This window comes from Salvelinus sp. IW2-2015, unplaced genomic scaffold, assembly GCF_002910315.2.
Source record: "Salvelinus sp. IW2-2015 unplaced genomic scaffold, ASM291031v2 Un_scaffold3467, whole genome shotgun sequence".
In the NCBI taxonomy this organism is placed as follows: Eukaryota; Metazoa; Chordata; class Actinopteri; order Salmoniformes; family Salmonidae; genus Salvelinus; species Salvelinus sp. IW2-2015.
Window position 1 is genome coordinate 35,910 of NW_019944747.1, and position 24,679 is coordinate 60,588.

General features: G+C 46.2%; 2 protein-coding genes across 6 annotated transcripts; one reads left to right on the top strand and one right to left on the bottom strand.

Moving 5' to 3' along the window:
* Positions 1–356: 356 nt before the first annotated feature.
* LOC112075918 (ankyrin repeat and SOCS box protein 16-like) lies at positions 357–3,362 on the bottom strand. 5 transcript variants are annotated; one of them, XM_024142833.1, is made up of 7 exons: positions 3,127–3,362; positions 2,530–2,803; positions 2,045–2,312; positions 1,386–1,794; positions 1,131–1,214; positions 763–876; positions 357–669 (listed from the first exon to the last, which is right to left on the bottom strand). In XM_024142833.1, the coding sequence occupies exons 2-7, from the start codon at positions 2,750–2,752 to the stop codon at positions 484–486; spliced, it is 1,284 nt and encodes a 427-aa protein (XP_023998601.1). In that variant the 5' UTR covers positions 2,753–2,803; positions 3,127–3,362; the 3' UTR covers positions 357–483. The 5 variants fall into 5 exon arrangements, with proteins under 5 accessions (XP_023998601.1, XP_023998600.1, XP_023998599.1 ...); XM_024142832.1 differs by having other exon boundaries at positions 2,530–2,811; XM_024142831.1 differs by having other exon boundaries at positions 2,530–2,837.
* A 90-nt stretch (positions 3,363–3,452) lies between these two features.
* LOC112075919 (homologous recombination OB-fold protein-like) lies at positions 3,453–6,812 on the top strand. Its single transcript, XM_070441118.1, has 5 exons — positions 3,453–3,646; positions 3,845–3,895; positions 4,175–5,245; positions 5,379–5,470; positions 6,758–6,812. The coding sequence occupies exons 1-5, from the start codon at positions 3,635–3,637 to the stop codon at positions 6,810–6,812; spliced, it is 1,281 nt and encodes a 426-aa protein (XP_070297219.1). The 5' UTR covers positions 3,453–3,634.
* The last annotated feature ends 17,867 nt before the right edge of the window (positions 6,813–24,679 follow it).

A 24,679-nucleotide genomic window follows, 5' to 3' on the forward strand; every position in this document is an offset into this window, starting at 1 on the left:
AGTGCTTTCAGGGATCATTGGGACGTCCAACTCTTGTGTAGCTGGCACGCAAACGGGCACAAGCAAGGAAACAAATAATGGTATAAATCTAAAATACTAAAAAGTGGCTTCCTCTCCTCGCATTATCTCTCCTTCATGTGCTGAAAATAGAGTACAGATGAAAGCAATAGTGTACCTGTAGTGGGTGGTTGCTTTCACCTGTGCAGATGAAGCAGCCTGGGAAGTAGTTGAGAGTCATACAGTCTGAGTTGTTGTCAATACATTCTGAGATGTCTTTTCATTTCTACCAATCGTCCATACAAATACAATTCATACAAGAACATAAATTAGTTCAGAAAAATAGTATCACATTTTCATAGGCAAAATAGAAAGTTGATTTATTAATAAATTAATACAGAAAACACAAATTGCAACCATTCTTTCAGTTATTGTAAATGCAAATCATTCTCTCTCTTGGCTTCTGTCCCATGTGTTCCACTTTATTCACCGGATCTCCCCTTCATTCCGAAGTAGTAGATACTCCATCAGAGAGCTGGGGATGTCCAATCTACTGATAGCTGCGTCGATACCTTTTCCTAAGTGGCGGCGCAGAGCACAGCGGCACAGGTGCTGCAGGGAGCGGGGCTGGCTAGTCATCTGCCTCACAGAGTCAAAGAAACCCTGGTGCGTCTGGGGACAGAGAGATGGTGAGGGAAAGGGAAKAAGGACATTAGATGGTTCAGGCAGTGAAGGAGAGAGCTGAAAACRGAGGAAAGAACAAACCTCATGTATCTCAAGAGGGATAGACTGCATCCATTCCTCACAGGAAGGGACAACAGCATAGCAGTTCAGCATTACCTCCAGAGTGGCAGGGGAGAGGAGGCAGAGCTTCAGCATCTATATGGAGGAAATCTGTGGGTTAATATTATTATTATCATGCCCTCCAAAATATATTGTCTACGTAGAATTGCAGGGAATTAGCATTAAAACATTTTCATAGCGCCCACAAATGAAATAAAATCAAGCTTTTGCTGGTGCACATATTTCATCCCAATAAAATATAATTAAATGGGCCCAAATGCAGCCTCCAACTGGCATTTTTACACCCAGCTTGGCCCAACTCACTTTTCCAATTGCCCACCCTGACATACCAAGCTTTTACCGGCCTTGGCCCCGTGGTTTAGGAGGGAGCGTGCTACAGCCTCAGGATGCTGGTCTGGATAGTCCTCCACCACCTGCAGACAGGAGAAGGAGAATAAGTCTGTCTTATCTACCACTCACTGATTATGAAAATTATAAATATAACTAAATAACCTTATGTCCAAATGGATCTTACACTTTGACCACAGAACTCTCCTTAGCTCCCTCTGGCCCCCCCCCCCAATATGGCCCACCCTTAACCCCACCTGTAACAGACAGTCCATGGGTGTGTATCCTGCACAGTTCTGCACATCTGCTTTGGCTCCATGTTGTAGCAAAATTTCTGCAATGCGTGGGCTGCAGTTACTACAGGCGTTGTGTAGAGGTGTGTGGTGTTTCCTGCCTGCAGTGCAGGGGTCAGCCCCAGCTCCCAGCAGCATCTGAACCACGCGGAGGTACCGCCCAGCCTCGGCAGGCCTCTCAGCCCCAGCACAGGCTGCATTCAGGGGGGTCTCCCCCTCACGGTTCCTGGCTGACACGTCAGCTCCATGGGACAGAAAGAGCTTCACATGCTCCTCCAGACCCCGACGAGCCACCACATGGAGGGGCGTTAGCTTTGTTTCACTGGTGAACACATTGACCTCTGCCCCACCCGTCACCAGCAGCTCAGCACACCTGAAGAGAGTAGAGACACAACCTTATGAGCTTTGTTTYACTGGTGAACACATTGACCTCTGCCCCACCYGTCACCAGCAGCTCAGCACACCTGRAGAGAGTAGAGACACAACCTYATGATCTTATCTTTCATTAGCACCCACATCAACAGACCCACCTGCCATATAACTTTTGAAACATTCTTCTATCTATAAATAATAGAAATGATCACCAGGCATAGTGTCAGTATGGCTAAGGCGCTGTCACTCACTGAAATGTCTGGGCTGTGCTGCAGAGGTGAAGGGGTGCACTGCCGTCTTCTGCCAGCAGGTCAGGGTCTGCTCCGTGGGCTAGCAGCAGCTGGACACAGCTGTCATACCCACCTATACAGGCATCATGCAGGGCTGTGCTACCACCAGGGTCAGCATCCACCTCCGCCCCTCGAAACAGCAGCTCCTCCACACAGCCTGAGTGTCCCTTGCTGGCTGCCAGACGCAATGCAGATGTCTGCTTGATCTTGGAGCTCATGGTCCACATCCCTGTCAGAGGGACAGAGAGTATGTACATTATTTACCTAGCAGATGCTCATAGCCAGAGAGGCTTAGGTATCTTTAGAGGATAGAATAAAGAGAGTCGATGAGCAGTGATGGGGAAAGATTGAAAGACCTATAAGAAAGGCACAGACAGGTCTAACAAAAAGACAACAGTGAAGCATACAGTAAAAGTGAGTTTATATTCTCTGCATTTGGCACCTACCCAGCTCTGGAGCCCACACCATCTCTTCATGTACTGTTTCCATCAGTGCGTTGACCATGCAGGGGTCCTTTAACACAGCGTGCACTCCCTTCATGTCCCCACACATGAATGTGTTGTGGATTGTGGTGTCTCTGCATCGGGCCTCATAGACCCGGATCTCCTGGAGGCCCCGCTGCTGTCTGGGAGGGGGTCTGGAGGCCCGGGACACAGGTGGCCGGCTCATGGCCCTCCTGTGAGCCAATGCCTGCCGCTTATCCTCCCACTCCTGGAGCTCCTGATCCACTTTCAGAGAATGTAAGGCGGCTGAGCTGAAGGCAAATGTGTCCCTGGACATGACACCCAAAGCTGGAGCAGAATCTCAAGCAACCCACTGAGGTCTTTGAGCAACACATTTGAAACAGTTCCAATTTTAGTTGCTTACAGTGGGCACAACATGACTCAGTGCCGCAAATTTGACTTAGACACTGACTAAAAAGCTACTGTTATGGCCAATACTAAACGAAAATCAAAACAGAGACAACAATTTGTTTTGTCTCTGGTCTTTGAAGATTGCATTTACATAGTATCAATGTTGTGTGAATATAGAATTCTACTCACCTTGAACTTGTAACCACTGTGAATTCAGAATTGTTTCATGTGAACTCAAGTAAGTTACTATACAAAGTATAGTACATTTTCTGTTGTGGATAACGTAATTTGCTTTCGACTACTTCATGACGTGTTTTACAGACACGTCCAAATGTCCTTTCACAAGATATTGTTGCCCCAATACAAGTTTAGTGCCTGTTATAAATAGACGGGGAACGCAATCTGATATTCGGGGAACTGCATTAACTGAGRTAGTCAGCAGGTGGCGACAAGTGACGACCCATCTAGCGAACGTCATGCAGCGTAAACATTGATTACGTAATTACGTTCTACTTGAACGTGGCGGTGCCAATCTCACAAAATTTCGTATTTACAACATCTTGCATTGCTTGAAAAGTAACACATTTTTTACGGCAGCAAGTACTGGATGGCTGAATTAAATGACATCTACACGTTCGATTGATCTTATGTACCAATGTAAATAGACAGTTAGAAAAGACATTCGACACGAGATCGCATGACTGCTATGGTAAGAATCAGTCATGTTTGTTTGCTAGCTCTGGTCCTCAGGTCGGTAGCTGCCACAAGTTTACAAATGAGAGAAGCTTCTAGCTAGCTTGGCACGTAGCTAACAGTGTTAGCCAGCCATMTAGTTGGCGAAATGTAATTTACATCTAGCACTTTCTTAGTTGATGCTATATTTGAAGATGTCTTTCTTATTCGACAGACTTGCAAGTGGAATGGATTATTTAACGTTGGGGAGGACTTCGATGATGAGGTGCTGCAAACTGATTTACACAGTCARTGATTACCACCTGCTGATATGATAGTTATGACAGATTATAGCCTTCTGTATAAATTCTCAGATTGACATCACAAGTAATGTAGAGTACTGTTGTGAAACGATTTATTTATGAATTTATATTACACCTCTAGCTTTCTTTGAATATGAGTTATACAATTGTGTGTGTGTGGTGTGTGTGTGTGTGGTGTGTGTGTGTGTGTGTGTGTGTGTGTGTGTGTGTGTGTGTGTGTGTGGTGTGTGTGTGTGTGTTAGGATCTACTTGAGATGGACTGGTCCGCTCCAGCAGTGTCTGCTAGCACAGTGTCCTCTGCAGCACAGTCCTGTTTCCTCCGTTCAACTGCAGCATCAACTCCTGCTGCCCCCTATGGCCAGAATAACTCACATCAACCATCCACAGAAGGCATACTTGCCCATAGGGGCCTGTCGAATGGCCCAGGGTCAGAGAATGCAACACCRAGCAGTGTAGGACAGTCTGCTGCTTTGGGTTTGAGACAGATCTCTACATCTAAACCATTGCCCTCATTCCCTCTTCCCCCTCTCCACCTTCCTACACTGAGTAGGGGACCGTGTACAGTTACCCAACAGAGCTCCTCACCAGCTCAACAGATGAAGTCAAACACAACAGGACAGCAAGAGGCCCCCTCGCCGCAGGATGACTTTGATGATTGGGATGTTGACCTGGCAGACCTAGATGAAAGTGAWCCACAGRTGAGCACTTGGGCTCAGGTYYGAGAAACTGCTCCAGCTGCAGATCTAACCAAGCMCAGCGATGACTCTGTAWCCCCAGCCAAAAGACTACGGCCCACAGCCTGTGGTGGTGCTCAAACCGGGCCCAATGTGGGTCTGAGAGGATTCAGTACCTCTAACCAAACGTCTGGTCTTCCCATTAGTARTATACTCCACAGGTCCTCATTCCCTGGCCCCTTCCCCTCTCCACACCCTGATCCTAGTGCTACTTTCCTCCTAGCTCCACCCCAGAGCCCAGTGTTTCCTGGCCTCACCATGGCCTCCAGCCCCTTCCCCAGGCCTGTGACCCCCAGACCAATCAGGGGGCTTCCTTCCCAGGTACAGAGGCCCTGGGCTACACCTCTGACTCAGGGACGCAGCCTTTTTGACCCCATCTCCCCAGCCCCCTCTAGTAGGTTTGGTGGACCCATGCCTTCCCCCTGTCTCACCCCCCGTTCCCTCCACACGCCCGTCTTCACTAACCACTTGATTCAGCTGGTGTCCAACTCCAACAAGACCCCCCAGAGACCCCGTTCTGACCACATCCGGCCCAATACCCGCCGCTTCCCTGGGCCTGCAGGAATCCTACCACAACAGGTGTGTCTCTTTCTGCTTCTGTCCCGACCTGCCTCTCTATCTGTTTATTTGTAGTCTAACTAATCTCAGCAGTCAGCAATGTGCTTGGTTGTGATATTTAGCTACTGCAGGGTTCCATTCTCTCTCCTTAAAGCAGCTCCATGGGCAGAGCCTGGATGACATTGTGGTGGCCATTCCTCAGACACCTGCACATGGGGCCGTGGCTCGACCCGCCCGTCAGTCAAGGTATTCACACTGGATGGTAGCTTACCATTTCAGAACTGTCATTGTGCATGATATTTATTCATTTTTCTGTCTTATTCTATATTAAATATGTTGCTTTATGAAACATGGTGATGTGTGTGTAAAAAAAAACTGTCCAGGTTCCAGCTCCCAACCGTGAGGAAGAGGAGTTAGTGAATGTCGTGCGCAGTCGATGAGGCACGAGATGATTGGACGAAAGGAATCTCCTGTTTTCTGCACCTTACATGGTGCGCATTTTACTGCCAAGGTGACCAGCACATTATAGCGTTATCCGAATTTACTACAGCCACTATGGTAGCTATGAAATGGAACGGTGACTGAAAAGCTTAACAGTGTTCAGGCTGTGCATGGCTACCCTTCAACAAATAGTCATAATTAACATCAATATTTAATGGTTAGAAGCTTTAAATGCCATTCATCTGGTGCACAAATGGTAAACACTTGGTAACACCGTTATGCTTAATTTTGACATCTTCATGAGCCTGTTTTTTTTGCACCCAGGCGAGCCTCCTGAAGAAGTGTGATGGGTTTTTCTCTATTGTTTAATGGCCCTGGTCTCCTGTGGTACGGTCTATCAGTATATCAGGGACAGATGGTCAGGCCTGAGCTGCCGGGGTTTAGTAGTTATGTATCCCAAACATGTCACGACATTAATCAAAGCATCTTTCAATGGATCGTCACAGGTCTTAATGTGCCACTGCTATGGCAATCTGCATGAGTAATTGCTGTTATATTATTAAAGTTAAATGATTGCGTTTGAACTTGTTCTTGTAGTGTCTAATACGAAAGTTCTGTCTCTGTCTGTCTGGCTTCCTGTCTGTCTGTCGTCTGTCTGTTTCTGTCTTCCTGGTCTGTCTGTCTGTCGATGTCTTCGCTTCTCATCAGTCTCGGCCTCTGCAATGCTAACAGCTGGCAGAGATACACAGTCCCAACATGGCTGTGGTACTAAAGAGCATCCTCCTCCACACTGCTGATGCCAAGGGCTGTGGTTCGCAGGGATCCCACAGGTTAAGGATACTCGGCTGCAGGTTGTGCCTTGTAGTAGAATGGCACACAAGCCATTGTAGTGAGTTGTTGTAGCTGGCGGTTTGTGTGTACGCCACTGAGAATAATCACCTGAAATTCCGCCTTCACACACCATGTGTTCAGGTAGAAAGACATCTGGTTTGTGCATTGTCCCTAGGGCCTCTTTCCTCCATTCTTCTGTTCTCTTTCTCTCATTTCTTGCAAGTTCTCATCTTCTTCTCTGAGTACTGCTTGAACCAGCAGAGTCCTCATGCCTCTGAGAGCCAGCGGAGAGGACTCCTTTGAGCAGATCTATTAAAGTAAGCATACTTACCTTAGTGCTTCTGCTGCTTATTAGTGGATTTCTTTATATTAGATGGATCAGCATCAATGTAACGGTATTGGCATTACTGTGATGACCACTGGACATATTAAGTCTCAGTCCATTCTGTGCATGTTCCTTCCTGAAGTGTTGGCCCCTTGGTGCTACCTGTTCAACAGATACTCCTGGAGGGGGGATGCCACTTGATTATATCACTCTGTTTGTCATTAGTAAGGAACATGTGATCAGGTGCTCCATGTGGTATGACAGTCAATCACATGTATTTTATACATGCCATTTTTACATCCACGAGTTGTTCACAGAGTGCTATACAGTACAGCACTTAATATACCCTAAAAAGCACAGTGCATGCAGAAGCACAGGGCTGGGTATGCGTGTTTTTTTGCCTGACTGCCGTAAGGTACGAGCACAGTAGTAATACACGTAGTTAATACAGTGGTGTCTGACTGACTGTGGAGAAGATGCAGGCGACAGTTGGCACCGGCGACTCCTTAAGGACAGGGACTAGGGAGTCAAGACAGGGGCGGTACTGCCTACTCAACAGTTAGGACTCCACAGGGCCCACAAAACCTCCACTACTTTACTAGTGTTTCATTGCAAATCATTTGTTGCGATTTCTAAAATATTGATGAGCCACTCTCAATAAATCACAAATAAAACACATTTTCGTGTGTGTAAAGTTGATTTAATTTTTGCACACTGTGTTACTGTAGACCCATAATTAGTGTCTCTTCATGAAGGTGGTGTCTTCTCTCCGTCCAGCGTAACCACTAACTCTGAACGTGACACCAACAACTCCTCGAGGATCTACTCCTGACGGCTCGACTCTGTCCTCCACACAGACCCAGCTGCCCCCACTCACTGGTGAGAGACCACGACCAAGGTGGAGTATCTTGTTCGTTATCCTAGGCTGTTGGGAGTTTGATGTAACAATGACAAATCATTGATGAGTAAAACTGGTGTCGTTGACAGTGTTTTTGTATTTGTTTGTCTACCTCCTACTGTTGAATGAAGGAGCCAATGTTGGAATCACCTGATCAGTCCTCCAGTGTCCAGGAGCCCCTGTGTCTCAGTGGTGAGTTGTCTTGATGATGATGATGATGAAGAGGATGTCGGGCCCACAGGTCTCTGCAGACTCTGGTGCTGGCTCCTCTAGTGTTCCACAGGGCCCGGCCTGCTTGCACCACTGGACCTGTCCTGGGACGCAGGTGGGACTTGGATATGCATATGAGTGTATGTTTCTTGGTAAAGTCCAATCAGCAGCTCCACCCTGTGTGTTTGTTTGATTGAATTTGTCTGTCTGTGTTGTGCAGATGACCTTGATGAGACTTCTTGGGAGTTGCTCTGTTGAGTCCTACTGCTCTGACACCTGCCACCTACCCTTACGGATAAGGTACACTTTTAACAGGGGAGAGTAGGGACACTCAAGCGTCACTTACATGTGAATTTGAGTTGATTGCATTCTGACCACACGTTGGATGCCTTTCTACTTGATTCCCACCCGAAGAATCTTGTCGCCTGAAGTGCATCATTTTGTGTTTGGTTCTGTGACCATTAATCACACCGTAGTTATAAACTTGCTGTTGGCCGTGTGGGGGGAAAATCTGAGGTTTGGGAACTGGGACTGTCGCTCCCGCGTCTCCCAAATTTGAATGAAGCTTCCTACCCCTACTGCTACGGGTACATCCGTATCTACGGCTATCCCGGTCTGCACATCCCGTACTGCTACGGCCGTACTGCTACGGCTACATCCGTACTGCTAATCCCGTACTGCTACGGCTACATCCGTACGCTAGTTACTGCTACGGCTACATCCCGTACTGCTAGCGGCTACAATCCCGTACTGCTAACGGCTCATCCGTACTGTGACGGCTACATCCCGTACTGCTACGGCTACATCCCCGTACTTGCTACGAGCTACATCCCGTACCTGCTACGGCTACATCCCGTACTGCTACATCCCGGTACTGCTACGGCTACATCCCGTACTGCTACATACTCCGTACTGACATCCGTACGGGTACATCCCGTACTCGCTACGCTAATCCCGTACTGCTACCTAATCCCGTACTGCTCACCACGCCCACACGCTACGACTCCCGTACTGCTACGGCTACATCCGTTTACTGCTACATCCCGTACTGCTACGGCGTACATCCGTACTGCTACGCTAACATCCCGTACTGCTACATCCCGTACTGCCTACGGGACATCCCGTACTGCTACGGCTACATCCCGTACTGCTATACTCCCACTGCGTACATCCCGTACTTGCTACGGCTACATCCCGTACTGCTACATCCCGTATGCTACGGTACATCCATACTGCTACGTACACCCGTACTGCTACGGCTACATCCCGTTACTGCTACGGCTACATCCCGTACTGCTACATCCCGTACTTGCTACGGCTACATCCCGTTCAACTGCTACGGGTACATTCCCGTACTGCTACGGGTACATCCCGTACTGCTACAATCCCGTACTGCTACGGCTACATCCCGTACTGCTACGGCTACATCCCGTACTTACGACAATCCCGTACTATTGCTACGGCTACATCCCGTACTGCTACATCCCGTTCACGGCTACGGCTACATCCCGTACTGCTAACGGCTACCATCCCGTACCTGCTACGGGTGACCATATCCGTACTGCTACGGCTACATCCCATACTGCTACATCCCGTGTCTGCTCGGTACATCCTAGCTGCTACATCCGTACTGTCTACCCGTACATCCGTACTGCTACAGCTACATCCCGTACTGCCTACCAGGGCTTACATCCCGTACTGCTACATCCCGTACTGCTACGGCTACATCCCGTACTGCTACATCCCTCGTATTACTGCTACGGCTACTCCCCTACTCTATTCAGCTACATCCCGTACTGCTACGTACATCCCGCTACTGCTACGCTACATCCCGTACTGCTACGGCTACATCCCTTACACATCCCGTACTCTCTACGGCTACATCCGTACTGCTACGGGTACATCCGTACTGCTACGGCTACATCCACGTAGCTCTACGAGTACATCCGCTACTGCTACGCTACATTCCCGTACTGCTACGCTACATCCCGTACTGCTACGCTACATCCTACTGCTACGGCTACATCCGTATGCTACGCACACGTACTGCCTACGCTACATCCCGTACTGCTACGGTGTACATCCCTACTGCTACGGCTACATCCCTATCACGCTACATTGCCGTACTGCTACGGGTACATCCCGTCTTACTGCTACATCCGTACTGCTTACCGCGCTACATCCCGTACCTGCTACGCTACATCCCGTACTGGCTACGGCTACATCCCGTACTGCTTACCATCCCGTACTGCTACGCGTACATCCCGTACTGCTACATCCCCTTACTGCTACGGCTACATCCCGTACTGCCTACGGCTACATCCCGTACTGCTACGGCTACATCCCGTACTGCTACATTCCCGTTACTGCTACGGCTACGATCCCATGACTGCTACATCCCGTACTGCTACGGGTACATCCCGACTGCTACAGGGTACTCCACTGCTACGGGTACATCCGCGTACGTGCTACATCCCGTACTGCTTACGCTACATCCCGTACTGCTACGGCTAACATCCCGTACTCTACGAATCCCGTATGTACGGTACATCCGTACTGCTACATCCCGATACTGACTACGGCTACATCCGTACTGCTACGGCTACATCCCGTACTGCTACGACGGTACATCCCGTACTGCTACGGCCTACATCCCATACTGCTTACATCCCAGTCTGCTACGGTACAATCCCGTACTGCTACATCCCGTACTGTACGGCTACATCCCGTACTGCTACGGCTTACATCCCGTACTGCTACGGTACATCCCGTACTGCTTGCTACATCCGCGTACTGCTTCTCACGGGCTAACTTCCCTACTGCTACATCCCGTACTGCTACGGCATACATCCCGTACTGCTACGGCTACATCCCGTACTGCTACCGCTACATCCCGTACCTGCTACGGCTACATCCCTACACATCCCGTACTGCTACGGCTACATCCGTACTGCTACGGCCTACATCCCGGTACGCTCGGACATCCCATAGACACAGTGTTTGAAGACCTGCTGGCTGATGTTTTGTATATATTTTTTTACTTACCAGTGCAGCTTCATCGTAATATAGCTAACTACTGTATGTGCACATAATGTCTTGTAAAACATGTATATATTAAAGAAGACTTCTGTTCAATAATACACTATACACAACTGAAATGGTCTCTGATTTTCTTGTCTCTCTAATTTGCGGTCTTTGTTGTGAGTGAGAATGAAAATGCATGAGAATGCACTTACTAATAGGAACAGTATATGGAAAATCAAACATTACAATTAAATGTCCATTTAAACCCTGGCTTGATTGATCTACACTTCTGGTTTAATTGCATCGTGGTGGTGTGCTGTAATTAGGCACCGGTGTTGCAAGATTTCATTGGAGAGTATCCTGCTGTTCATAGCCATTGTCCATTAATTGGAACTGCAAATCTTTTTTTTCAATTGAAAGTTTTTAAACAGTTTTCTTGTCTTTCAGTCAACTAACACTATTTTAAACATTGATGGCGCTGATGAAACGTGGTGTGAACTAAAGTATCAGCCTGAAGTGAATGACCTTAAACATAGTCTCCTGGAGCCTTCTGACTGTCATTCTGTACCATGCTCTTCTTTCTCCATTTCTGTCTTATTGCTATTTCCTGTGTCTCTCCTATCCTCTTCCTCTGGCTATGTTCTGTTCTGGTCCAGCCTGTTTACCATGCATTACAATTGTGTAGAGACTTTAGGGGAGGGATGTTCTGGGGTTTTAGTCTCTGGAGTTAAATCCTTCTTTCCTGCTTGGCCAAATATATTAATCCAGCTCTGTCTGGTGGAGCCCTGGGTGGCTGGGACAGTCACAGCCTGACAAATGGGGTCTTATCTGGGCTAAACCAGCAGGATATGGGAGGCCCACGCCAAAACTTCACCACCACCAACCTCTCTCCTTAGAGGCATCACGATACATCCAGATCAGCCTTACTTTCTGTACTACCCCACCCACCCCTCCAAACTTCAATTGTAGACACTGACCTACATTTCAAATCACATTGCATCCTAATTAACTACTCAATATTGACCAGTCAGTCAACATTTTCCCATGATACATCACTGTTTTGATGCTCTCGAACATGACCATGGTCTTTTACCTGTGGAACTTTTGGTCATTTATCCCATTTTCCTTACCTGAACATGTACTACCAGTAGGGGGCAGTGGCTCACCCCCCACTGCTGTGTTATGCCTTACAGGCAGTGCCGGTGTGTATGTAAGACTTATTAAAGTCTCAGCTGGTAAGATCTGAGCTGTTGGAGGGTAAACTCTACTATCGTCTGCACATATATATATATAAACTTTATATGTTCCAATTTATATATAGGTGTAACAAGGTGGGTCTAGCCGGCTCAGGTCCAGTGCTGTACTTTGTATTCCCATGCTGAATCCAGATGTGTGTGTGTGTATACATACTGCCATTCAAAAGTTTGGGGTCCCTTAGAAATGTCCTTTTTTTCCATGGAAACATACATGAAATGAGTTGAAAAATGAATAGGAAATATAGTCAAGACATTGACAAGGTTATAAATAATGTTTTACATTTTTTTATTGAAATAATAATTGTGTCCTTCCAACTTTGTTTTCGTCAAAGAATCCTCCATTTGCAGCAATTACAGCCTTGCAGACCTTTGGCATTCTAGTTGTCAATTTGTTGAGGTAATCGGAAGAGATTTCACCCCATGCTTCCTGAAGCACCTCCCACAAGTTGGATTGGCTTGATGGGCACTTCTTATGTACCATACGGTCAAGCTGCTCCCACAACAGCTCCATAGGGCTGAGATCCGGTGACTGTGCTGGCCGCTCCATTATAGACAGAATATCAGCTGACTGCTTCTTCCCTAAATAGTTCTTGCATAGTTTGGAGCTGTGCTTTGGGTCATTGTCCTGTTGGCATGGTGTTGGAAAATGGAGTGATAGCCTTCCTTCTTCAAGATCCCTTTTACTCTATACAAATATCCCACTTTACCACCACCAAAGCACCCCCAGACCATCACATTGCCTCCACCGTGCTTGACAGATGGCGTCAAGCACTCCTCCAGCATCTTTACATTTTTTCTGCTTCTCACAAATGTTCTTCTTTGATCTGTACACCTCACACTTAGATTTGTCTGGAAAAAAGTGTTATGGACAATCTTCCTCTTGCTCAGTTGTGCACCGGGGCCTCCCACTCCTCTTTCTATTCTGTTTAGAGACAGTTTGTGCTGTTCTGTGAAGGGAGTAGTACACAGCGTTGTACGAGATTTTCAGTTTCTTGTCAATTTCTCACATGGAAAATGTGAGGAAGGCAGACGGTTTTAACAGATTTTTTTTTAAATCTGCCGTTTCCAGCTACAATAGTCATTTACAACATTAACAATGTCCACACTGTATTTCTGATCAATTTGATGTTATTTTAATGGACAAAAAAAGTCCATTAAAATGAGTGACCCCAAACTTTTGAACGGTAGTGTATATACGGAACAACAATATAAGTGCAACAATTAACAATTTTACTGAGTTACAGTTCATAYAAGGAAATCAGTCAATTTAAATAGTTTTGTTAGGCCCTAATCTATGGATTTCACATGACAGGGCAGTGGCGCAACCATGGGTGGGCCTGGGAGGGCGTAGGCCCACCCACTGGGGAACCAGACCCAGGCAATTATAATGGTTTTTTCACACAAAAGGGTTTTTACTGCAGACAGAAATACTCCTCAGTTTCATCAGCTGTCCGGGTGGATGGTCTCAGATGAATCTGCAGCTGAAGAAGCCGGATGTGGAGGTCCTGTGCTGGCATGGTTACATGTGGTCTGTGGTTGTGAGGCCGAAGGTGACGTACTGCTAAATTCTCTAAAACGATGTAGGTGGCGTCTTATGGTAGAGAAATTAACTTTGAATTATCTGGCAACAGCTCTGGTTGGCATTCCTGCAGTCAGCATGTCAATTGCACCCTCAACCTGAGACATCTGTGGCATTGTGTTGTGTGACAAAGCTGCACATTTTTTGTGGCCTTTTATTGTCCCCAGCACAAGGTGCACCTGTGTAATGATCATGCTGTTTAATCAGCTTCTTGATATGCCATACCTGTCCGGTGGATGGATTACTTTGGCATAGGAGAAATGCTCACTAACGGGTATTAATAAATTTGTGCACAAAATTTCAGAGAAATAAGCATTTTGTGCATATGGAACATTTCAGTTTTTTTTTAAATTTAAGCTCATGAAATATGGGACCAACACTTTACATGTTGCGTTTTTTTTTTCAGTGTATTCGTTAAGTATTCAGACAGCCTTGTTCTAAAATAGATTTTTTTTTAGATTATTCCCGCATCAATCTACACACAATACCCTATAATGACAAAGTGTAAACAGGTATTTAGAAATGTTTACAAATTGAAACTGAAATACCTTATTTACATAAGTATTCATACCCCTTGATGTTTCTACAACTTAATTGGAGTCCACATGTGGCAAATTCAATTGATTGGACAGGATTTGGAAAGGTACACACCTGTCTTTTTATAAGGTCCCACAGTAGACAGTGCATGTCAGAGCAAAACCAAGCCATGAGGTCAAAGGAATTGTCAGGAGACAGGATTGTGTCGAAGCACAGATCTGGGGAAGGGTACCAAAACATTTATGCAGCATTGACGGTCCCCAAGAACACAGTGACTTCCATCATTCTTAAATGGAAGAAGTTTGGAACCACCAAGACAGGGAGGTGACCAAAAACCCGATGGTCACTCTGACAGAGCTCCACAGAGGAACTGTGGAGAACCTTCCAGAAGGACAACCATCTCTGCAGCACTCAACCAATCAGGCCTTTTATGGTAGAGTGGCCAGACGGAAGCCACTCCTCAGTAAAAGGCACATGACAGCCCGCTTGAAGTTTGCCAAAAGACACCTAAAGACTCTCAGACCATGAGAAACAAGATTATCTGGTCTGATGAAACCAAGATTGAACTCTTTGGCCTGAATGCCAAGCGTCACGTCTGGAGGAAACCTGGCACCATCCTTACGGTGAAGCATGGTGGTGGCAGCATCATGCTGTGGGGATGTTTTTAAGTAGCAGGGACTGGGAGACTAGTCAGGATCGAGGGAAAGATGAACGGAGCAGAGTAAAGAGAGATCCTTAATGAAAAMCTGCTCAGGACCTCAGGCTGGGGYGAAGGTTCACCTTCCAACAGGASAAWKACCCTAAGTACGCAGCCAAGACAATGCAGGAGTGGCTTCGGGACAAGTCTCTGAACGTCCTTGAGTGGCCMAGCCAGAGCCAGGACTTGAACCTGAYCGAATATCTCTGGAGAGACCTRAAAATASCTGTGCAGCGACACTCCCCATCCAACCTGAARGAGCTTGAGAGGATCTGCAGAGAGAATGGGAKAAACTCCCCAAATACAGGTGTGCCAAGCTTGTTGYKTCATACCCAAGAAGACTCRAGGCTGTAATCACTGCCAAAGGTGCTTCAACAAAGTACTAATATGATATTTCAGATTTTGCTTTGTCATTATGTGGTCAAATTTAAACCATTTTAGAATAAGGCTGTAACATAACAAAATGTGGAAAAAGTCAAGGGGTTTGAATACTTYCCGAATACTGTGTATGTAATATAGAATTTATAGATAGATATATATCTATCATTGGCTGAAACATCCGCCCTTTAACTTCATCACCCCAACCCTGCTGTAGTAATGAACCAGTGCCACTCTCCTACTCCCTCACACTCCCCATGTTTAATACTCCCTAATTATCTTCTACTAAGAGCTTATTATTTTTCATAAGCCGTTATGTTATGAAAGAGTAATTAACTTACTTGTTCATTCTCCACAAGCGTATCAGGGACTCTTTCTTTAATTATTTGATAAAATGTCAACACAATACTCTCCTCTGTGGTCGTTTTCTTTTCACTCGAACCCTGGGGTAGAGGAGGCCTTTTATCTCTGGTGGAAAAGGAAGTTAACTTTCTGTCATTTGCAGGGTGACTCATCATGATTGTGATTCACATTAATAACATAACTCCGAGGTTTAGGGACTCATCCACTGACCTCTGAGGGAAAATGGATGACAGAGTATTTCACATTCCATGGCAGGTAGGGCTGAGAAGTGCCAGGGACCTCCCGATACGATATATATTGCAATTCACACAATTCTCTCTACATATATATTGTGATTCGATCTTGCGATTTGATGTTCTAAACATATTGCCACATCTGCTGCAGAGAGATGAGAGAGAGCCATGAGAAAAGTGTTGATCAGTCATGGAATAAAAGTGCTGAAAACATGATGGCTCACTAATTAAAAAGAAGATGGAGAACAAGCTCTAAGGATTAAAAAATACAGAAGTTTTAGCGCCGGTACAGCCGGCTAGCTCTAGCTAACGCAACCTAGCAAATAAATTAATACATTGATACTTGGAGTGAAATTATAGTGTGATAGTAACTTTTTAATATATTTTCATCACTAAATTGGCAGGTTATGAACACCCTCAGGTAGATGTCAACGCTTTCCAGTGTGAGGAGTTAGACAGCTGCAAGAGCATGAAATGAATTCCATTATGCAGTGCAAATTTAACAATGCATACTGCAGGAAGACTACAATATCCTGGCTGAGTGGTTGGTTTTATGTCATTGCATTAGTATATGACTTTGGGTAAGGCAACTGCTGCTGCATCCTCTGTAGAATATCCCTGGTAGTTGGCTAAATGGAGAAAAATTAATCCACTCAAGATGGATAGCATTTGCTAAGTACAGAAAAGGTGGTAAATAATAAAGACTTATCTCCAACCCAGGAGACGGCTAATCCCTGTAAAACTATGCTCATTACTTCAATGGGGAAGGGGAGATTTGCTTAATTAAGTCGTTAAGGAGCCAGCAACCCCACAGCTGTTTGGGACGACTGCAAATTTCATTTGAGAGAAATATGATTGACTGATACAGTGGCGGACTGGGAACAGAAATTGGCCTTGGCATTTTTAACACACCGGACCATTTTTTTCCTTGAGGCCCCCAGTATTAGCAAGAGAATGATCCTTTTGCGCAGTTAAACAGGCCCACTGGGCTATATATGGACCAGCCCAACTGGCATTTGCCTGGAATTCCAGATGGCTAGTCCGCTACTGATATTTGTGTCACACACACAGCCTGACACACTAAGTATCTCAAGAGCTCACAGACTTGAATTTTTACACTGAACAAAAATATAAATGCAACATTCAATCATTTCAAATATTTTACTGAGTTTCAGTTCATATATGGAAATCAGTCAATTGAAGTAAATTAATTAGGCTCTAATCTATGGATTTCACATGACTGGGAATACAGATATGCATCTGCTGGTCACAGATACCTTTAAAAAAAAAGTAGGGGTGTGTATCAGAAAACCAGTCCGTGTCTGTTGTGACCATCATTTGCCTCATGCAATTTGACACATCTCCTTCACATAGAGTTGATCAGGCTGTTGATTGTGGCCTGTGAAATGTTGTCCCACTCCTCTTCCATGGCTGCGCGGAGTTGCTGGATATTGGTGTGAACTGGAACACGCCGCCGTACACGTTGATCCAGAGCATCCCACAAATGCTCAATGGGTGACATGTCTGGTGAGTATGCAGGCCATGGAAGAACTGGGACATTTTCAGATTCCAATAGTTGTGTACAGATCCTTGCGACATGGGGCCGTGCATTACATGCTGAAACATGAGGTGATGGCGGTGGATGAATGGCAGCATGACAATGGGCCTCAGGATCTCGTCACGTCAAATTGCCATCGATAAAATGCAATTGTGTTACTTGTCCATAGCTTATGCCTACCCATACCATAACCTCACCACCACCATGCTGCACTCTGTTCACAACATTGACATCAGCAAACTGCTCGCCCACATGTCTGCCATCTGCCCGGTACAGTTAACCGGGATTCATCTGTGTAGTGCACACTTCTCCAGCGTGCCAGTGGCTATCGATGGCGAACATTTGCCCACTGAAGTCGGTTACGACGCCAAACTGCAGTCTGGTCAAGACCCTGGTGAGGACGACGAGCACGCAGATGAGCTTCCCTGAGACGGTTTCTGACAGTTTGTGCAGAAGTTCTTCAGTTGTGCAAACCCACAGTTTCATCAGCTGGAACACTGCTGGGGGGACTTGCTTCAATTCAGCCACAACAGCATTAGTGAGGTCGGGCACTGATGTTGGGCGATAAGGCCTGGCTCGCAGTCGGAGTTCCAATTCATTCTAAAGCTGTTCGATGGGGTTGAGGTCAGGGCTCTGTGCAGGCCAGTCAAGTTCTTCCACACCGATGTCGACAAACCGTTTTGCTTTATGCACGGGGGAATTGTCATGCTGAAACAGGATAGGGCCTTCCCCAAACTGTTGCCACAAAGTTGGAAGCACAGAATCATCTAGAATGTCATTGTAGGCTGTGGCGTTAAGATTTCCCTTCACTGGAACTAAGGGGCCTAGCCCGAACCATGAAAAACAGCCCTAGACCATTATTCCTCATCCACCAAACTTTACAGTTGTCACTATGCATTCGGGCAGGTAGTGTTCTCCTGGCATCCGACAAACCCAGATTCTTCCGTTGGACTGCCAGATGGTGAAGCGTTATTCATCACTCCAGAGAACGTGTTTCCACTGCTCCAGAGTCCAATTGTGGTAAGCTTTACTCCACTCCAGCCGACGCTTGGCATGTGTATGGTGATCTTAGGCTTATGTGCGGCTGCTCGGCAATGGAAATCATTTCATGAACAGTTATTGTGCTGATGTTGCTTCCAGAGGCAGATTGGAGCTCGGTAGTGAGTGTTGCAACCGAGGACAGACAATTTTTATGTGCTTCAGCACTCGGCGGTCTTGTTCTTTGAGGTTGTGTGGTCTATCACTTTGCAGCTGAGCCGTTGTTGCTCCGTTTCCACTTCACAATAACAGCACTTACAGTTGACGGGCAGCTCTAGCAGGGCAGAAATGTGATGAACGGACTTGTTGGAAAGGTAGCGTCCTATGACGGTGCCACGTTGAAAGTCACTGAGCTCTTCAGTAAGGCCATTCTACTGCCAATGTTTGTCTATGGAGATTGCATGGCGGTGTGCTCGATTTTATACACCTTTCAGCAACGGTGTGGCTGAAATAGCCGAATCCACTCATTTGAAGCGGTGTCCACATACTTTTGTATATATAGTGTATCATCACTTCACTCTCAGTTATATAACTATATGATAGTTATTATATCAATATTTGCTTATAAAGGCTCTTCCACCGACATTATTCGCATAATTAATTTTACCGACACAAAAAGATCCCAACATGAACGAACATTGTCTGTTGGCATTTCTAAAATTGTACTGGAATTTCATGTTTCCATCAAACGTCAAGTAATTCATCCGCATGAAATGGTTGGATGGAAACGTGGTTACTGACACAGACCCCACAAGAGGTGATGGGACAGACTACTGATAAAGAATATGACTCACTTTATGCTCCACGCAAGGATCGATCATCAAAGCACTAGCGCAAAGGTAGGTCAATCTTCCAGGTATCTGTAGCGAATAGGCAAAACAAGTCCTAGCGGTAGCCTATTATGTAGCCTATTATATGGATAATATAACTCAAACTTACCATAAAAGAGAATGAATCACACAGGCATGCAAGTTGTGTTGTTCAAGGATGCTCTGTTCAGGCAAAGATTATGACTACAGTAACTGCCCCTGTGGTTCAAGTGTGTAAACCCATCATTTGCCACGTGCCAAACCACTTTCGCTGCATAGGCCTACAGAGCTTGAGCCGACATATCTACTTTACATGTCTCAACCGTGGTGGTCCCACAGTTGACAATGAATATATATTTTAAAAAACGATGTTGGGTTTAAAAAGAAAGAGGGATGCAAAGTTTAGTCTCAATAGGGAAAGAGTTAAGAGCTGGAAGGAATTTGCAACAAGCACACCACAATCACAACTTTTGGGTAAGTCTCTATAGATTACACCCCAACCCATGTACTCTGTTCTGTCACCTCTGGTCTCTTGGCCCTCCCACCCCTATGGGAGTGCAGCTCCCGCTCAGCCCAGTCCAAGCTCCCCTCTGTCCTGGCACCCCAATAGTGGAACCAGCTTCCCCCTGAAGCTAGGACAGCAGATTCCCTGCCCATCTTCCGAAAACATCAACAACAACAAAATAACTTTCATGAACTAACACTCGCACTTGACTTTTTCCTCTTACAAGCTCTGACTTTGCTGACAGCTACTTTATTGAGGAAAACTGTACTTACTGTGATGTGTGGTTGTCCCACCTAGCTATCTTAATGTGAATGCACCAACTGTAAGTCACTCTGGACATTAAAATGTAAAAATTGTTAGCTCACATTGCTAATTGTGTGACTGTCAGTGACTGACAAAACAAGCGAGAAACTATCTTCCTTTCCAGACTGCTGATCCACTTGCTTCAAGATGTCACCTTGTTTCCTGTAGCCAAGAAAGCAAAGGTTAACTGAAACACATGACTATCGCCCCGTTAACTCTCGCCTTCTATTCATCATGAAGTCGCTTTTGAGAGGCTAGTTAAGCATGTAATTCACCTCTAACTTACCTGACACCCTAGACCCACTTCAATTTGATACGTCCCCAATACGATCCAGCAGGACGATTGCAATCCGCCATCGCACGCACACTGCCCTTATCCCGCCCCCAGGTGGTGGAAGTAGGAAACGACAACCTCACATCGACTGGATCACTCAAAAAGGGGACCCCACAAGGGTGCTGCTCAGACCCTCCTGTACTCCACTATTCACCCATGACGTGCGTGTGCCACCATGCCCTCCAACTCAGAATCATTCCAAGTTTGCAGACGACACAACAATTGAGGCCTGATTAACCACACAATGGACGAGACAGCCGTACAGAGAGGAGGTAAGGGCCCTGTCAGAGTTGATGCAGAGGAAATAACTTCTCCTTAACGTCAACCAAAACGCCAGTGAGAAGGTGAAAAGCTGTCAAGTTCCTCAGCGTACACATCACAACGAATCTGATAAATAGTCCATCCAACACAGCACATGTGGTGAAAGAGCGCAACAGGCGATCTCTTCAACCTCAAGGAGGCTGAAAAATTTGGCTTCTGGTCACCTAAGACCCTCACAAATGTTTTACAGATGCACAATTGAGAGCATCCTGTCGGGCTTTGTATCACCGCCTGGTACGGCAACTGCACTGCCCGAAGCGCCGAGGCTCTCCAGAGGGTTCGGTCTGGTCTGCCCCGACGCCTCACCGGAGGGCACACGGGCCTGCCCTCCAGCACACCCTACAGCCCACCCGTGGTCACAGGAGGCCAAAAAGATCATCACGGGACATCAACTACCCGAGCCACGGCCTGTTCATCCGCTCACATCCAGAAGGCGAGGTCAGTACAGGTGCATCAAAGCGGGGACCAAGAGACTGAAAAACAGCTTCTATCTCAAGGCCATCCAGACTGTTAAATAGCCATACTACCGGGAACCAACTCTTTTACTCCAACCCTGCCACCTTAGAGGCTGCTGCCATATTACATAGACATGGAATCACTGGTCACTTTAATAATGGGAACCTAAGTCACTTTCTATAATGTTTTACATCCTGCCATTACTCAATTCAAATGTACTTACCTGATTTCTATTCTTACTGTATATAGTCAATGCCACTCCGAACACTTGTTTCGTCCAAATATTTTGTCTTACAGTCCTGTTCCAAAAGTTTGACACACCTTATCATTCAAAGGTTTTTTCTTTATTTTTACTATTTTCTACATTTTAGAATAATAGTGAAGAATCAATACTTTGAAATACCACATATGAACCATGTCGGAACTAAAAAAGTGTTAAACAAATCAAATAGTTTTTCAGACGATGACCCAACTACACCTCGCAGGCTGGTGGTAAGGGCTATTTGGCCAATATGGAGAGTGATGGAATGCTGCATCAGATAACCTGGCCCTTGCACAATCACCTGAACTTAACCCAATTGAGATGGTTTGGATGAGTTGACTGCCAGAGTGAAGATAAAGCAGCCAACAAGTGCCTCAGCATAATGTGGGAACTCCTTCCAAAGAGCTGTTGCAAGGTTGTTCATTCCAAGGCAAAGAGGTGCTACTTTGAAAGAAACTCAAAGTATATTTTGATTTGTTTTAACACTTTTTGGTAATACATGATAATTAACCGTGTTATTTTATAGTTTTGATGTTTCACTATTCATCCTACCAATTAACAACAGTTAACCTAATGAGAAAAACCTAGAATGATAGGTGGTCCAAACCTTGACCGGGTAACTGGTATTTCTAACTCCATCTTTTACTTTAGATGTGTGTGATTGTTGTGAATTGTTAGATATTTTACTTGCACTGTTGGAGCTAGGAACACAAGCATTTTCGCTACACCTGCAATAACATCTGCTAAATATGTGTAGTGACCAATACAATTTGAAATTTTTGAAGAAACGTCACTAGTGCAATAATCACTACAGGGACTAGCAAGTATGACTACAGAGCATTCTTAGGTCCATACTTTACACCCAAAAGGATCCAACAGAGTTGTAACAGGAAATGACATATTGTCCCCAAACAGAGATTCCCAAAAGATTACTCAGGTTACAGATTCCACCATTGAAGAATGACTAATTACTGACAGAATTAAAAAATGAGTCACTGAGACCACCCGAATAATAACCAGTGAAGCTATTTACAATTTACACATCACTGTTGCCTTGCCAGTTGTCTTTGTGCAGTGACGAGTGAGTGTGTCCCGAGATGAAAAAACAAGATTAATCACTCTGTGACTACAAACTGGGCGACCTGGAAGCCTCAACTGCAGACAATTATCAAGCTGCCAGTATGCTAGTTTAGACAGAGAGTGATGTCTTTGATATTCTCCTTTAATGACAAGAAATGATTACACTCCTCAAAGGAACCTCATCAAAGCAGATCAGATCCTAAAGGCATGTCTACAGCAGGGCCTGTGTGTGTGCTACGGCTCTATGGCTACAAGACAAAAAGCACGGAGCGAAAACTCATTAGCAGCAACCTGTACATATACGTACAGCCTGTGCATGGTCTGGAGAACTTGTGGGCTACAAACTGTAGCTGGTAAGAGCTGTAACTGGGCAAGAGCTGTAACCGGGCAACAAGAGCTATACATGGGCCACAAAGACTGTAACTGGCCAACTAGACCGTACATTGGACAAGAGCAGTACTGGTCACAAGAGCTGTTACTGGGCAACAACAGATGTCCCTGGCAACTAGAGATGTCTGGCGCAAGATGAGATGTACGTGGACAAGAGCTTATAACTGGGCCCACAAGAGCTGTAAGACTGCCAACTAGACCCGTACATGGACAAGGAGCAGTAACTGGTCAACAAGAGCTGTTACTGGGCAACAAGAGATGTCCTGGGGCAACTAGGATGTCCCGGGAAATGAGAAATGTACGTGGACAAGAGCTGTAAACTGGGCAACAACAACTGTACTGGCCAACAAGAGATTAACTGGCCAACTAGAGCTGTATTGTGGACAAGAGCAGTAACTGGGCAACAACAGCTGTAACTGGCCAACTAAGAGTTGTAACTGGGTAACAAGAGCTGTAGCTGGTCAAGAGCTGTAGCTGGGTAACAAAAGCTGTCAATCCATGAAATCTGAATGATGTACATGTGTTTAGCCAAAGACAAACTACTTACTTCCATATTTAATGGGAACTATCAAGAGACCTGTTAGCACAGACTGTAAAAACCCAACGAGCTGTCCTGTGGATGAAATAAGAGAAAACAATAGCAGGACAGCTCAGAGTGTGTGCTTGCAGTACACAATCACTAAAAAAACAACCTGTAGACTGAAAGTCAAAAATATTCAAAGAGAAATACACAGCAGGGACCCAGTGCACCAGTAAGCATGGGAGGAAACAGCCTCAGCTACCAACATACTATCAAGTCAGCTCAGAGGGAAAAAACTTTGAAAACTTGTAGACCATATCACAGAACACACATTAACACTTGAACAGACAAAGCCATTCTGAGTGAGAGACTCAACTGCGCTGCAGTTAAGCAGCAGATCTGACCATGCCAGACCTGAGCAAAGAACAGGGAGACTATGAGTAGACTTACGATTTTGAAGTCCTTTGGTGCTGCACTCCTGGCCTTGGTATCGGCAGTATGAGCATCATCTCCTTAAGGTCGTGGCCCACCCTCTCGGTGAACTCACGCATACTGAAGGACTTGGCCTGTAGGCGGAAGTTGGCCTTGTCCGTGAGGAGGCCAGGACGTGGGGCTCGGCCAGCTGGGCTCAGGCATCCTCAGGTGGACATCCAGCAAGGCCCAGCAGTCCCCAGCGTGTACAGTTCATTTGCGGGGAACAGGCGGCTGAAGCGGTAGGCGTTGAGGTTGCACACACGGCTGCGGCAGGGAACACCAGCTGCTCGACATCACGGCATCCACGCTCGTCAACGGGTAGGAAGGAAGTAGGCCAGGCGCTCGGCATCTCCATGGCCAGGAGGCCCAGGCAGGCCAGCAGAGCGGCGGCCCAGAGCAGGCGGCGAGGTGTTGGCCGCGTAGGGAAGATGAAGCGCAGGCCGTGTAGCGTGCTGGTGTGGGAGAAGGCCTGCCAGGAGGACGGGTGCAGACTGGAGCTCTCATGGCTCCCCTCACTGCACAACTCTCCTTTAGGTCCATCATAACCCCTCCGGTCCCACAGCCAAGGACGCCCCAATACACAGACACCTACAGAGACACACACACATACACAGAGAGAGAGAAAGAATGAGA

Bases quoted from the DNA above. Each gene is read 5' to 3' on its own strand.
- LOC112075918 (XM_024142834.1), bottom strand. From the start codon at position 2,863: ATGTCCAGGGACACATTTGCCTTCAGCTCAGCCGCCTTACATTCTCTG. The intron at 877-1,130 runs GTATGTCAGGGT...TCCTCCATATAG, and splicing joins CCAAGGCCGGTAAAAGCTTG to ATGCTGAAGCTCTGCCTCCT. The intron at 670-762 runs GTTTGTTCTTTC...CTCTGTCCCCAG, and splicing joins TCCCTCTTGAGATACATGAG to ACGCACCAGGGTTTCTTTGA.